The sequence below is a fragment of the Chenopodium quinoa genome, unplaced genomic scaffold, assembly GCF_001683475.1.
Source record: "Chenopodium quinoa cultivar QQ74 unplaced genomic scaffold, ASM168347v1, whole genome shotgun sequence".
NCBI lineage: Eukaryota > Viridiplantae > Streptophyta > Magnoliopsida > Caryophyllales > Amaranthaceae > Chenopodium > Chenopodium quinoa.
Genome location: NW_018742523.1, coordinates 3729186 through 3745471, shown reverse-complemented (window position 1 = coordinate 3745471; position 16286 = coordinate 3729186). Strand labels below are relative to the sequence as shown.

General features: G+C 41.6%; 1 protein-coding gene across 1 annotated transcript; it reads right to left on the bottom strand.

Annotated features, from left to right (window-relative positions):
• Positions 1-6027: 6027 nt before the first annotated feature.
• LOC110719905 lies at positions 6028-6861 on the bottom strand. Its single transcript, XM_021898885.1, has 2 exons — positions 6761-6861; positions 6028-6634 (listed from the first exon to the last, which is right to left on the bottom strand). The coding sequence occupies exons 1-2, from the start codon at positions 6859-6861 to the stop codon at positions 6028-6030; spliced, it is 708 nt and encodes a 235-aa protein (XP_021754577.1).
• Between the last annotated feature and the right edge of the window lie 9425 nt (positions 6862-16286).

The window sequence follows — 16286 nt, the reverse complement described above, 5'->3', positions numbered from 1 at the left end:
CAAACTTTCCATAAATATTGAACTTAAACCATCATAAATCCACTTGATTATCAAAACAAGTATCCAACCAAAATTAGCATCACAAAACTAAGGGTTAAGGTCGTAGGGCTTGTAATGTGGCTAGTCACCAAAAAATGGAAATAAGTTCAAAGGGGTAGCAAGAGGGTGAATGCAAAAGAAAACAAGAAAGTAACACAAAAGAAAATGAAAAGAGCCTTTTTCCTCCCCTAAAGTAGTTCGATCACGATCTCGTGATCTAGAAGACAAACCAAAGATAAAGAAATGCATAGCCGTGTGTAGACACCTAAAAATGTCTCCCCAAAACCAAACTCGATGATGAACATCCTTTCACTGTCATTATTGGTCAGGTCGAGTATTTAATCTCGAGAGTGCTTAAAAACCATATTTAGTCAAACACATTTTGCAAATAAGTCAACAGATCAATCTTAATGTTTTTTCAAAGCATAGTCCAATCCACATTTTACCCTAAACCCTTTTTAATTCATTTCGTTTTATTTATTAATTAAGCCCGATTGATAAATGATAAAACCCTAAGCCTAAATAAGTCCGCAATAGCTAAAACGACGCATAATTATGACGTTCTTAATGCTTAAGAAAAAGATAAAATGAATTGAGATCGAAATTCAGGAAAATTGATTTGCCGCGCCACAACAAGTTTTGCCACGTCACAACAAACTGTGCCGCGTCATGGCAAGCTCTACCGTGTAACGATAATTTATGCCGTGAGACGGCAATTTATTGGTTAAATTTCTTCGCGGCGCTTCAATTCAAGGGTTCCGTGCTTCACCCCTCATATTTTCTCTATAAATACGAAGTTGATTTCACCAGTTTTGGGGCACAAAAACATTCTCTCTTTCTCTCTTATACACCAAATCATTCTCTCTTCTCTCTCTTATACTCTAGCTTTAACACTAGCCTCCCTATTCTTTCACAATATATCCCCTAAGCACTTTCCGGAGTCCATACTTAACCAAGGCGTGAAAGGTAGAACTGTTTGAGGATTTGGCCCCAAATCAACTCTACTTTCATTTGAATTAATTTCCATCATTATTATTATTATTTTCCTTGAAGTTACTAACGTGTGTATTATTTTGTAGTTACAAGCAATCAAAGTAAGGAACCATATTCCTTTTGTTCCTCTTATATTTCTAACGAGTTTCATTATGATTGTCATATATTAATTGTTAGATTAATTGTAGAATTACTTCCAATATTGATGTTATTCTATTGTTTTATTGTTGATCACTGTATTGCATGTTTAAAGGGAATATGTAATTGAATATACACCTAATAAGATAATTTGGACAACCGGTTTAGGTTTCTTTTTAATCTTGTTGTTAATCAAGTGATCACAATATTTTAGAATTAAATGTTGCATTAATATTCAACCAATTTAGCCTAATTTAGTTTGGAGCAAATTGAATCTTTGTTTGTGCACCTTTGAGATTGCAGGAATTACTTTTCACAAGAAGAATCGAGTAGAGGCCAATACGGGCGAATGTGACTCCATGACTCACTTCGTACCATCATCTCCGATCCTCCTTTCGTGGTTCGGAACCATATGAAGTTAGTAATCTCAAGGATTATGAATGGAGTGTAACCTTCATGGGTCAATCGTTGTTGCCTTTCGTTGTCCCTTTATCGTGGTTTCCTTATTATGATCCATGAACGGTTTACAAGTTCCTTAAAAACTTGTTGGTGGCTCTCTACTTTCCTTGTCCCTAATTGTGTCCCTAATCGTATATCAATTCACATTTCCTATGAGTTCCAAGCATATTCACAACATGCTTAACTAGACGCGCTTTGAATGACGCCTACACTGAGGATCCAATGCGCTTCTTAACAAAAGTGATTAAGGCATGAACAAAAATACCTCACATGGGAATTTTGTGTATCAAATACTAACTTGAAGGTATCAAATCCTTCATGAAAAGCAACGCCATCTTACCACTTGCAATGAACTAAGGCTTCATGGACCCTAAAGTTCTTAAACCGGCTACCTTAGCATATCATATCCTAGAGACATTCTCAAGGCGTGCAAACTTCTACCATTTAGAAAGAAAAGCATTCAAATGAACAACTCTAAAAGTATTATTTTCAAAGTAAGAACAAAACAAAGACACATTGCAATATTTACCTCAAAAGAAAATCTTTTTGGAGTTTTGAAAAATGACCAAAAGTAAAGAAAGAAAAGAAAAGAAAAGAAGCAGATGCACACAAGAAAATATTTTTTTTTGTTTATTTATTTTCTTTTTAGAATGGAGCATAAAAGGCAAAAGTTAAGCAGGCAAATAATTCCCAATCATCAAACAAGGATTGTTCGGCATCAATACCAACGATCACCCGATTTTGAAGAATCAAAAGCATACAACCTCGAACCGTTCAACTCCAATCTAAACTAAAACCTAAGCTATACACACAAGAAAAGAAATGGAGAAAAAAGAAAAGAAAATAGAAAGATCTCACCAAGAAATTCCAAGCTAAAAGAACAAATGCAACAACAAGGAAGCTTTCACCAATTTCCCATGCGACAAATGCTCCAATAGAAGACATACAAGGTGAGAAAAGAAAAGAAAAGAGAACAAACTATACACAAAAGGAAGTTAGTAACTTCAAGTAAAACAAAGGAAGATCACAAATTAAAACATATACATACAAAGTTTGGATTATATAGAGAAAGGATAAACAAAGTCCAAAAGTAACACCATCATCATCAATACATCATCACATCATCGAAATATCAACAAAGAAGCATCATCATAACATCAAATTATTATCATTAACATCACCATAAAATCATCATCATAAGCTCAAAAACTCAAAGCTCATCAACATAAGAACTCAAGCCAAACATTAACGACAAAAGAAAACCCCCACAACCCTTATATGCCAAAATCCTTGTCGCAAGCTTGCATACAAATATCCCTAAGAATAAAAGAAAGAAGTAAAACATATGGATGGGGAGAAGAGGCAAAGGAATCAATCAAGATTGGCAATGTGAGGAGAGACATCCCCACTAATATTAAGAAAAGCATTAACCATCTGATCCTCTTGTTCCTTTTGGGCCTGCTCCCTAGCAAGCTTGGCCGCCTTATCCGCCTCAAAATAATGGTACCAATCACTAAGTTTCGGGGGACCAGAATGACCCCATCTCCTGAAAGTCTTGGGGTTAGGAAAAGGGGCCAGGTTCCCGAGATCATAAGCATAATCGCAACCCATGGGGAGCCTATAATCATAGGTCTCCGGGGTGGTCCCAACTCGTTCATGAGGCGGGATGTTAGTGTCTTCCCAATAAGGATATGAGGGGCGAGGGCCCTCATTGGGCTTCCAAGGTTCCCATTGTGGCACGGGGCCTTGTTAAACTGGGAAGTAGGGATAGTTGACATATGGTTCAATGTCCCCTCGTTGAACATGCATGGCATAGATTTGATTATCAGAATAAGCTTGACTATCCAAGAGGGCTTGGTTGCTAGAGGCAACTTCTTGACCATTAGCAATCGAGTCCAATTGGGATTGTAGAGATGTAAAATTTAAAGAAGATGGAACAATATCATGCAACGAAGGTATAAAAGAGGGAGGAGAAGAAGTCTCATCACCCTTATGAGATTAGGGGATATCATGATGTTGTTGTTGTTGGCGAGTAGAAAAAGAAGGAGCTTGAGTAGTGAATTAAAAAGAGCTTTTCTTGAGAGTGGGATGAATTTTGTGTTTCTTAGTCCTAAAGGGGAATTCAAGCTCGTTGTGAACAACGACATTATCATGGTTAGGGACAAGGGACAAATCGATATCCTTGGCAACCTTCCAAATTTAGAGAGAAGAGTTTGTGGTTTGCTTAAGAAACATAGCCTTGATCATTGCCCTTGTGTGAAAGTACATGGGATCAATGCCATTGTCACCGGGGTCTTCAACATAAGGCATATTGGCGAGCATTGAAGCAAAGACTCTATCATTATTAACGTGAAGCATAATCATAGTAATCATGCCGCTGAATTGGATATCACCACCTCTAGGAATTCCATCCCTAATCTCAATTAGATGTTGAACCAAAGCATTGACAAAATTGATGTGGCCAACCGAACACTTTGGCTTGGTAGCCATCCAATATCAAGCCAACTCCTCATGGGAAGGAGCACCGATTGACCATTTATAGTGGAAAGCATATAAAAGAAGCCGTGAGAAACATCGTAGCACCATGTGTAAGATAAAGGAAGATTTTTAATTCCGTGATTGAAACTCACGCTCCACCAAAATCGACCTTCTCCAAAGTGTTTCATCATAGCCACGCTTTTTTCTCAAATATTAGGCTACGGGGAACTCTGAAAGCTTAAGATGAGCCAAGTTGAAAACTTCTCGTAATGTTAATTAAACGATGCAATGGTTGGTGTTGAAGACTTTAAAGGAAAGATATTCGTGTTCCCTGAAGAACATGTTGGCCGCTAAAGAATGCTAAGAACTCATATGTGATGCGCGTGTAAGTGAGGGCATGCTTTGACAAGAAGCCGTCCAAACCAATATTGGTAGCCAAACGGTTAACCTCCTTGTCGATGAAGAATTTCTTAGCCGTATCATCACAATAAATCTTGTGGGACACACATTTCTTTCAATGAGCTTTTCATATAGATCCCATTGTTTTGTAGTAGTGTATTCAATGCCCATAGTATCTTTCACGATAGGGGGCGGAGGCACAAATGGCCTAGAAGAAGATGAGCTATTTTCATGACGAGGGCGTTTTCCACATGGTGCCATCTACAAATCAAACAATAAAGTGGGCTTGGTAAAAATAGCTAAAATGAGGAGTGATAACAAGCACTTACTAAGTTGACTAGCCTTAAGCACATAGGCACCATGACAATGGCATAAGATATTCACACATTCAACCAAACTTGAAAGAAATTTGCAAATAAACATTCATAGTATGGCGAAATATCATGCGTTATCAACAAATTCATACTAATTAAATCAACAACAAGCATACTAGTGAATAAAGCCATGAACATCTCCCTCCATGAACAACAAGTATCTATGACAATGGTGAATTCATAAGAATCAAGAAATAATCCAAACTAAGTATGAAAATCACATAAAAATCATTATCAAACATCAATTTTATCAATAAGCAGGCAAAAGGAACCCACAATTAAAGCATACTCAAAATTGCAAAAACTAGGGTTCTAAGTAGTAAGATAAAATCATGAAAATTTCAAGAAATCATACCTTAATTAAACAATAGAACCTTAAAAATGCAAATACAGTAGATAGAAAAACTCCAAATGCAAGCCTTGAACAAGAATCTCACCAAAATAAAAACCCCTAAATTTTTCAAAAGTATGAAAAATTTGTAAATTTTTGAAAAATAATGTGAAATTTGTTGCAAATGATGATTAAAATGATGTAAGATGTAAAATGATGAATTATTTGTGAAATAAAAAGAGATCATTAAAGGAAATGAAATTGTGGTGAAGGAGTGAAGTTTAGATAGAGAGAGAGTGTGTGTGCGAATTTGGCTGTAAGTAGTAGCAGAAAAATCTTGAAAATGGGCTTGGATTTCTGTTATGCATTTATATAGTTTCAGCAGGGTTCTCGATAAGGTAGAGTTACTCGCGTAAGCAAAATGGCCTTGCCGAACACCTGCTCGTGCTCAGCTGCTGCGCTGACTGCTTACTTGGGCAGCATGGGCCATTCGGCCGAGCACTTTTGCGTGCCCAGCACAGACGCAAATCTTAAAATTTTAATTTTGGGCAAGTTCAATGACATGTCCATGGGGCTTGCCTAAGCTTCATGTTTTTCAACTTAGCCAAATGTCGCCACCTGTAACTAATTTCAATTGCCACCAACACCTCATAACTCCAAAATTCAACCTACAAAAATCAAAAGGAACAATTAGTCATGGGACAATGCAAAAATAATAGAAAAGAAAATAAAAGATAAATGAAGAAAAGGTTTAGAATCCGGGTTTCCTCCTGGGAAACGCTCTTTTAATGTCATTAGCTTGACGTTCTCCACCTATCAAGGTGGTTTGTAGAGAAACATCTTATGAACAAGGCCAACGAAAACACCATCGTAATAGCGTTTAAGTCTATGGCCATTAACCTTGAATGAGGATGAGGAATCCAAAGGAGATATTTTAACCACTCCATGAGGAAAAACACCTTGGACTAAGAACGAACTACTCCTACGGGACATGAGTTTCCCGGGAAACAATTTTATCTTAGAATTGTAGAGGAGGACCTTGTCACCATCATTGAACTCCTTCTTCTTAATGAGCTTGTCATTTATTTCCTTTGAACGAGCCTTGTAGATGCTAGCACAATCATAAGCATCAAACCTAAGCTCCTCAAGTTCATGAAGATCAACCCATCGTTGTTCACCCGCACTAGCCAAATCAAAGTTGATCTTCTTAATGGCCCATTGAGCATGGTGTTCAAGCTCCACCGGAAGGTGACAAGATTTAACATAGACAAGGCGGTAATGTGTTGTGCTAGTAGGGTTTTTTAAAGGCCATTTTATCGGCCCAAAGGGCATCATCAAGCTGTTCCTACCAATTTTCCTATTTCTAGCAATCGTCTTCTCAAAGTTCAACTTGATTTGACGATTAGACACATCAACTTGTCCACTAGTTTATGGATGATAGGGAAGACAAAACCTTTGTTACACCCAATGTTTTCTCAACATCCTTTGAAAATCCTTGTGCACAAAATGTGAACCATTATCACTAATCACCGCTCTAGGAATTCCAAACCTCGGAAATATGATCTTCTTGAACAGTTTCAATACCACCTTATGATCATTGGTTGGGGAGGCAGTGACTTCAACCCATTTTGAAACATAATTGACCGCCATAATTATGTATTAATTTCCATAAGAAGAAGGGAATGGTCCCATGAAATCGATGCCCCATACATCAAACACCTCTAGCACAAGAATAGGTTGTTAAGGCATTTCATTCCTCTTTGATATGTTTTCGGTTCGTTTGCATCGATCACAAGTCTTTACAAAGCCCCAAGTATCCTTGAAGAGATGTGGCCACCACAAGCCACATTGAAGAATCTTAGAGGCAGTTTTTGAAACACCCATATGGCCATTATTTAGGGTCAAAAATACCCCAACACGTAGAACAATCCCAAAGAGACACGTGACCCAATTAAAGGGCGACACGTGCCCCTATAGGAAGATGACACGTGTTAACCATGAAGTGCACCTGAAATGAGAGAAAAAGACCTCTTGAATCCCGAGAAAGCCGAAAAACGGGGCCCCATATAGACACGTGCCTTCACTTGATTGCGCCACCAATCAGAGCACGCCATCCTAGATTATCAAACCCTAGAGAGCACACTTTCTCACCCATATAAATACCCCAATCATTTATGATGGGAGGGGTAGAGAAGGACATATCATTCTAAGGGCATTAAAAGCTCCAAATTCTCTCTACTTTCTCTCTCTAAATTTATTGGTTTCCGGTTACTAACTTGATCGTCAGATGCGAATATTCCATCAACCGGAATATTCGTTATTTTGCAGGTGTCCGCGTCCATTCAGCCGTATTCAAGACCAGTATCCCGAAGGATTCTAAAAAACCCCAAAACATTTGACGCCGTTTGTGGGGATACTCGTTTGAAATGGCTAAAGATGGTCAAACACCCGACCTTGGTGAGGACGAACATGTAGAGAATCTTATTGTTACAATCAACACCAACAATCCTCTAACCGCTTCATTCCATGAGGTTGAGGATCCTCTGGTGACTGCTGGTTCCTTGAAGGCCGCTTTAAGCAAGCTCCAAAGAGAGCTTGAGAGTAAGATCCCTTCTTTTTCTAGACACCCCATTCCAATGACATGAAAGGTCACCAAGGGTGCCTCGGACGAACTTTTCCTGGCTCCTTGAGAAAACGCAGTTGGCTGGGGGGCAGATCGAGAAGTTTTTGAGACAGCCAACCGAGCCGTCCCAACGTTGGAAGGATGCGATGGATTATCTCCGGTATAAGCGGTAGGAGCGGGCACACTAGCTACTCGGGCACTGCCTCCACTCCTACCATGCCAGATGACTTCTCAAACCACACCCACTCCAAGAATACTAGCTCGGCCAGGACCAACAAGCTCATGGTACTCCAACTCCAGTTCGTCTAACTTAACCACTCCAATACCAGATGCCCCAGAACTTTGGCGCGCCACCTATTCCTCCTATCTACGGGCAGAACAGGCAGTATGGCAAGCCATACGACCAGGCAGCTTACCTAGGTAGATCGACCGCAAAACCTCAGCCCATTGATTGGAAAATGCGCTTGTTGAATCTTAGTGACAAGCTGCCTCAGTTTTCTCAAGAAATTCTCAAATCTCCCCAACCAGCAAAATTGAAGAGTGTACTCGTGGGTGCTTATGATGGTACAGGAAACCCAGAAGAGCATGTCACCTCGTACAAAAACCTGATGTACCTGCAAAGTGTTGATGATGCCACATGGTGTAAATTCTTCCCGACCACCCTCAAGGGTGTGGCACAAGACTAGTTTAACAGTTTGCCAGCCGGATGCATCAATTGTTTTACAACTCTCAGTCTGTTATTCATAGGAAACTTCTCCTACAACGTACCCCCTTGGAAGAATAGTCTTAACTTGGTGACCATCGTCCAAGGAAAGAAAGAGTGGTTGTGCTCGTACGTTCAGAGGTTCAATCAGGAGAAAGCTCAAATTCAGAATCTGCCGGATGAAATGGCCTACTCGGAGTTCCTTCGAGGTTTAAGGTATAATGGTTTCAAGTTTGACTTGGTCAGGAAAAAGATTCGGACATACGCATGCATTTTACGGGAGGCCGAATCATATATTGAGGCATTTGATTTTTGTTCTCTTACAATATTAGAAGAGTCGGCCAAGGGGGCCAAGAAGAAACGATCTTCTCAGCAAGACTCGGCGGGCAAAAGGAAGGAAGGAAGCAACAAAAGTAAAGAAGTCTGGGTAGCTGACTTCCAACAGACAAAATCAAAGAAAGCCAAGATGTACAAGCCTCAGTTTGAGTACAACAAGGATTGTTATTCAATCTTGATAGAAATCAAAGACAAGTTCGAGTTTGAGAAGCCTCAACCTTTAAGAAGGCTGGCGTAATACAGAAACAAGAACAAGTATTATCCTTACCACAAAGATTTAGGGCATGACACGAACGACTGCAACAATATGAAGAGATTGCTTGATAAGCTGGCCGAGAAGGACATGCTCAAGTCGTACATTCTAAAGTCCAAGTTCACCTACTCCCGGACATACAAAAAATCCAAGAAAAAGAAAAACAAAGAAAAAGATGATGATGGAAACAACACAGACTTAGGGTTTATGGCCGTCATATCAAGCGGCTTTGTTGTAGGCGGCCCTACCATGATGGGAATCAAGCAGGATGCTTGAAATTTTGAAAATGTAATGCACATTAAAGGGGTAAAGGCCGAACCCTCTCTAGAAGTGACAGTCTGTGAAATGAGCCGAGGCAATATCAAAGCCCTTTATAATGATCCTATGGTGTTCATCTTGAAAGTTACCAATTTGAAGGTTGGACGAGTGCTAATAGTCACAGGCAGCTCGTTCGACATAATTAGTTTATCTTGTCTAAAAAATTTGAATTTTTCAGAGGATGCCCTTAATGATATCTCCAACCCATTGGTTGGGTTCGGTGGGAGTATCATTCACCTGGTCGGACAGATAGACCTGCCTGTCCGATTCGGGGAAAAGGGAGAGGGAAGGGACATGGTCGTTAGCTTCCTAGTTGTCAAAGAGCTTATGGGCTACAATGTTATCACCAGCCGCCCAACTTTCACATCAGCTAAGGCAATAATTGTCCCTAATTTTGTTGGGTTTCGTAGCGTCCAAGACTACGCGGAAGAGAAACTAGCCCACTAACTAAAGCAACTAAACATGTAATCACAATTTAACAACATAAGAGAGAAGGAGAAAAGACGTTCTTACCCTCGACGCGTGCTTCGTTCGATTCACGAGCTCTTACTACAAAGCTCGAGCCACGCAAGTGCGTGAGCCTCCGACGGAGTCCACCCTCGAGACCTGACTCGAATAGCCTCTACCCCGAAGGTTAGTCGGGGCTAGACCAAGAAAAGACTAGAGTATTACGAACTTAAAGGTTTTCTTACATATAGGGAGATGCCTTATTGAGTTCAACTCAAGTGATTTTTCTCAAACCCAAAACTTGGGTATTTATAGAGAATGGAGACTTGATCTCCCTTCTCCCATCAATTTGGGAGATTTGCATTTTCCTCAATTTTATTTTAATAAAAAACAATATAAATTGCAAGATCAATCAATAAGCTCCAAGTGTCACATGGAGGTCAAGAGTAGGTGAGGACCATTTAAGGGGGGAGCTAACCCCTTGCTCACCAAGCAACCCCCTTAATTTCGGTCCCCACACAAAAATAACATACACCAAGCCACATGGCTGGCTGGCAGCCTGCCTTGGCTAACAAGGCTGCTAGATGGCGCTGGCACCAAGGCTGGGAAGCCCAACCAACCAGCATGCAGCACATGCGCAGCCAGCGAGCACACAACCAGCCAGCGCACACGCATGCGATGCGTGATGTTGCTGCTTAGTGCTGCTACGCTAGCATGCACAGCCCAGCCAGCTTGCACGCTGTTGCGATGCTGCTTCTTGCTTCTGCTTGTTAGCAAGCACGCATGCACTGCCCATAGCACAAGCACGCATAGAGAGCTCTTGTGCAAGTGCTATGCGTTGCATGCTTGCGGTAGTAAGGGCCAGCAAGCACTTTTGTGCTGTTGGCCTTGCGATGCTTGCGGCAGGGCTGCTATGTACGAGGCACCAGCATGCTAGCACGCCTAGAAGTGATGCTGGCCATGCCACACAAGCTGGTTAGCGAGCACTGCTAGCTTGCTCGGCGTGGTGCCTGGTCTGGGATAGCCTAGCATTTGCATGGCTAGGCCAACGCGAGGCTAAGGCTTAGCTCGACCTTGTTGCTTGTCTAATTTCTCGTCTCATCAAATTCTAAACTCAACTCGACTCGACTTACGACGCTCTAAGCTCGACATCCCTCGTCTTTGTTCATAATACTATAATGACTTATCTAATCCTTCGGATAGCTTCGTCAACTCGGATCGGTTACTCAATTGGGTGTGTCTCGAAGGATTTAGTCAAGATTAAGCTGTAATATCAATTATACATTAATATTACTGATCGAAAGCGGCCTCCACCTAGACATTCCGATCACTTGACCTCACTGAAGAAGTGGCTTTTTAATAATTCAAAACCCTCTATCGGAATAATACACTTTTGGAAGGACACCATTCCTTTCACATTTGATGCTGATGAAGTTCGAGCAGTCGGACGGAAAGATAGGTTCTATTCAGGGAAATCAGAAAATGGCAAAAGAAAATGCCTACATCGCACGGATTTAGGAAAGCGTCCAAGTGAAATTCTGAACAAGGGTCACTCCAAGAATACCAGGTCTTCCCGAAGCACAAGTCCATCAAGAAAGAGCAAGCATAAAAGCTAATGATCGTCGACTGGCCAGAAGAGTTGAGGCTACAGCCGGGTGGCGATTATACGGACACGACCAGCCTGATTGGACAGTCAAAGTGGACACTATGGCCATGGGCGTGCTTGGAGATGACTTAGTGAATTTGTTAAGAGAATTCAGAGTTGTGTTTGCTTTTGAAGTTCATGAGATACCGGGTATCAGACCATACTTAGCCGTTCACAACGTGGCTGTGAATCTGGTTGTGAAACTTATTCGATAGAAAAGGAGAAACCATGGTGAAGAAAGGAATCAGGCGGCCATAGTTGAAGTAAAAAAGCTGCTGGACGCCGGTTTCATTTGTCAATGTCACTATCCTGATTGGGTAGCAAATGTAGTTCTTGTGAAGAAGACGAATGAAATTTAGAGAATGTGCGTAGACTAAACCGACTACAAAAAGGCATGCCCTAAGGATAACTTTCCCTTGCCTAAATTTGACCGTCTGGTTGATTTAACGGCCAGGCATGCCCTGATGAGCTTTATAGACGCATACTCCGGATTCCACCAGATTCCTTTGTGGGAAGAAGATCAAGAGAAAAAACAGTGTTTGTGACCAAGCAGGGGCTATATTGCTACAAGGTTATGCCTTTTGGCTTCAAGAATGCCCCAACCACATTTCAAAGACTTGTGAATACGGTCTTAAGATATCAGATAGCCCGGAAAATGGAAGCTTATATTGGTGATATGATTGTTAAATCAAAGAGGCCGGCCGACTACCTAAAGGACCTCCGAGAAACATTTACCGAACTCAGGCGGCATAAGATGATGTTGAATCTAAAAAAGTGTGTCGTCTTTGGTGTTTAGTCCGGCAAATTTTTCGAATTTTTAATTGATCAACGCGGCATTGAGGCTAACCCTGTGAAGATTTAGGCGGTCTTAGACATGAAATATCCCAGAACCATAACAGAAGTTCAAAGGCTGACTGGCTTTTTAGCTGCACTCGGACGTTTTCTGTCAAGATCAGGGGCTAAGTGCCGTTATTTTTTCCAGATTATCAAGAAGAAAGCAATGTTCGAGTGGACAAAGGAGGCCGAGGAAGCCTTCGTACAGTTGAAAAATCATTTGCATACCATTCCTCGGCTCATCATTCCACTTAGAGACAAGAAGCTATATATGTATTTTGCAATTACAAATCATTCCTTAAGTGTCGTTCTGCTTGCTGAAAGGGACGACCATCAAATCCCCGTGTATTCCATCAGCCACGTTTTGCACAATGCCGAGCTTAGGTATCCACCCATTGAAAATTTTGGCTTGGCATTGTTTATGGCATCAAAGAAGCTAAGGCCATACTTTCTTGCCTACTCAATTGTGGTTTACACAGACCAATAGTTAAAGAAGTCGGTCACAACATTGGAGGCTTGTGGCCGAATGATTAAATGGGCATTAGAATTAAGAGGATTGGATATCACATTCGAACCCAGAAAAGCAATAAACGGCCAAGCCTTTGCACATTTCTTGGCTGAAATGACACGGCCGGACTTCCAGTCGACAGGGATCACATCTTGAAAGTGCAACAGCGACCGGATGTGGCGCTGGTATCATATGTCAATCTCTAGAAGGTGACAAGTTTGAATATGCGTTGAGGTTTCACTTTCAATCTATAATAACGAGGTCGAGTATGAAGCCCTTCTGGCCGGCCTTAGAATGTGTAAGGCAACCAGGGCAACAAAAATTGATGCTAGCTCGGAATCTCAACTGATAGTCAGCAAAGTGAATGGTGTCTACGAGGCCAGGGAGCCGGCCATGATGAAGTATCTTCAGATGGTGAAGGATGAGACCGAGAGCCAAGATTACTTCATGATGCAACAAGTTCTCCGGTTCGAGGATCATCTGTTGTACGCCCTCTCCAAGCTAGCTTCCTTGGCATCATGTAATACTCTAAAGTCTGAGTTGTGGGAAGTCAAGGAAAAAAGGAGTATCGATGCCGAGCGTATGCAAGTCATTGACAGAAGCTCCACATGGATGGCAGAATTATCTCCTATCTCAAGGATGGAGTTCTTCCGGACGACCCTAAAGAGAGATGGTTAATGAAGAAGTAAGAAGGCGGCATGGTTTGAGATGAAGGGAGAGGACTTGTTCAAAAAAGCCTTTGTAAACCCCTACTTGAAATGTATTATGCCCGATAGGGGCAGTAGGTGTTGGACAACCTTCACAAGGGGCATTGCGGATCACACATAGGTTAACGAGCTTTAGCAGAAAAATTTACCCATCTGGGGTATTTCTGGCCGAGCATGAATTCAAACGCTATGGAAATGGTGAAAAAATGTGACAAGTGCCAGAGATTTGCATCCCTTATTCACGGCCCGGCAAATAGCTTATCGGCCATAAGTAGTCCACTTCCCTTTGCAAAATGGGGCATGGACATCTTGGGGCTGTATATTCCAGCATCCGGACAGAGGCGGTATGTGTTAGTAGCTGTTGACTACTTCACAAAGTGGGTTGAAGCTGAGGTTGTCCGAGGGATCAAATAGAGAGATGTATCTGCCTGCATCTGGAAGAACATTATCACACGCTTTGGTGTGCAACAATCAATGGTGTTTGACAATGGACCACAATTTGAGACCAGCATACTCAAATATTGGCTGAGCGACCAGGGTATAACGCATTTTTTTTCCTTGGTCGGACGCCCAAAGGCAAATGACCAAGTTGAAGAATACAACAAGTTGATCTCCAATGGCATCAAGCGTAAGCTTGAGAAAGTGGGTGGCCTATGGGCTAATGAGTTGGTCAATGCGTTAAGGTCCATTCGTACGACATCAAAAAGTTAAACAAGGGAGACTCCATTTTTTCTGGTCTATGGCACCGAGGCCGTGCTCCTAATTGAGATGTATGAGCCCATTCTCTGAGTAATGTTATATGATGAATCGGCCAATTAGGAGGCCATGAAGACCGCCCTAAACTTCCTTCCAAAAGCCAGGGGCAATGCAGCGCTTAGACATGAAATTTATCGTCTAAGGATGACAAGGGCATATAATCGTAAAGTGTCTAAGAGGCCGCTTAAGATTAGAGACTTGGTCTTAAGGAAGATGGAAGCGGTAGGTCGGGCCAATGAGGATGGCATGTTAACCCCAAATTGGGAAGGGCCTTACTGGATCAGAGAAGATGTCCAAGATGGTACGAGGAATACAGACAATCTGAAAAAATATTATGTATGAATTTTTTGTACTTAGCCAAAAGTTGTATATACAACAAGGTCTAAACGGCCGAGCAATGTAGTCAAAGTCGTACAGCCGAAAACAATGTAATTTTAACGATATTAATGAAAAAGTTAAAGATTGTTGTTTTTTCCATATACTTTGTACGTTTACTTATTGGTGAGCAGAAATGCAGCTAAAATCAGAAACAAGGATGGCTTGCTACATAGCAACTCGACCCCTGACAAGGGCAGAGATGAAAAAGCAATGCCGCCCAAAATGAGAATCGAACTTGCTTACAATATAGCAGCCCGACCACTGAAGGGTCATGATCAGATGACCGAGTAAAATGCCTATCAAGGGCATCCCCTAGTTAGGCAACTCGGCCATAAAAGCCCTAGAACGGTCGGACGGATGAAATATGGGGTAGCCCCAAATATTGCCTAAGGTATATTTACCCAAAAGGGGGCAAGGGCATACTTAGGCGTCCGAGCCCAACAAATACTTAAAAATAATCAAGTTGAAAAAATACTTGAAATTTAATTAGTGCGTCCAAGAGATAGCATTAAAGGACGGCTATGCACAAGCCGATAAAGCGGTCGACTAACTAAAATTGATTAGGCGTTCACCTAGTCCAAGGGCAATCATTATTAGTATATGATTAACTTACTATTCGTCATACCTTTTAAGGTATAAAATCTACTAAGTTAATCAAACCTTCTTGAGTATGGACTAGGCGAAATGCTGAATAAAGGTGCATACCCCCGGTAAAAGTATTCGTACGCAAAAGTAGAAAAATAAGGCATGAGAAATTGCTAAAAAATGCTAAGTATGAATGAAAGAAGAAAGCTTCATAAATTAAAGCCATTCAAAACAGACGGCAAAAATAAAAAGAAAGTATATTATAAGACCGTTCAAAACAAGCGACCAGAGAAAAGATTGTTCAAAAACAAAGAAATAAAATTAAGTACAAAAAGCTTTAAAATAGCAAATGGAGGACCTGAGCTCTTCATTGAGCTGGCTTATCATCTTTGGAAGGCTCCTCCTCGGTCGGCTTCCCATCGCCGATCGCAGCGTCAGCAGGCTTCTCCACGGCCGACTCCACCTTATCATCATCTTCCTCGACTTCGGAGTCAGAGGAAGTCTGATCAAGAACGGGAGCAGGTTTGCCTACAACCTCGGTCTCTTCCTTGAGGCCGACATAGTTGAGGCGTTTGGTGAAGCGCTCCTCATAGTTGGCCGTTGTGCCCTCCTTGACCATCAGGGAGAAGGCCTCGTGGAAGCGGCTCTTCAGCTTTTCCTTGGCACTATGCTCTATGCGGATGATCTCCATGGGATCTATCGGCCGAGGGGCCTTAAACCTCTCGGACAAGTCCGCAATGGACTTGTTTAAGTTCTTAACCTCAAGTTTGAGAGAGTCTACTTGATCTAGGGCCGTCTGAAGAGCTTCTTGGGACGAGCTGAACTCATTCTTCAGTTTCTCGGAGGCTTCAAAGCCCTCCTTCGCCTAAGAGGCATTTGTAACCGCCTCGTCCCGCTCCAGCTGAAGCGCCTGCCAGGCTGGCTGCTCTCGTTGGAGTGAATAGCCAATCTTGACGATGTCCTTATTTTGCCGAGCCGACTT

Excerpts from the sequence above, each read along its gene's own strand:
- LOC110719905 (XM_021898885.1), bottom strand. The coding sequence starts at position 6,861 with ATGGCGGTCAATTATGTTTCAAAATGGGTTGAAGTCACTGCCTCCCCA. Across the intron at positions 6,635-6,760 it reads AAGAAGATCATATTTCCGAG|TGGACAAGTTGATGTGTCTA; the intron begins GTTTGGAATTCC and ends TCCATAAACTAG.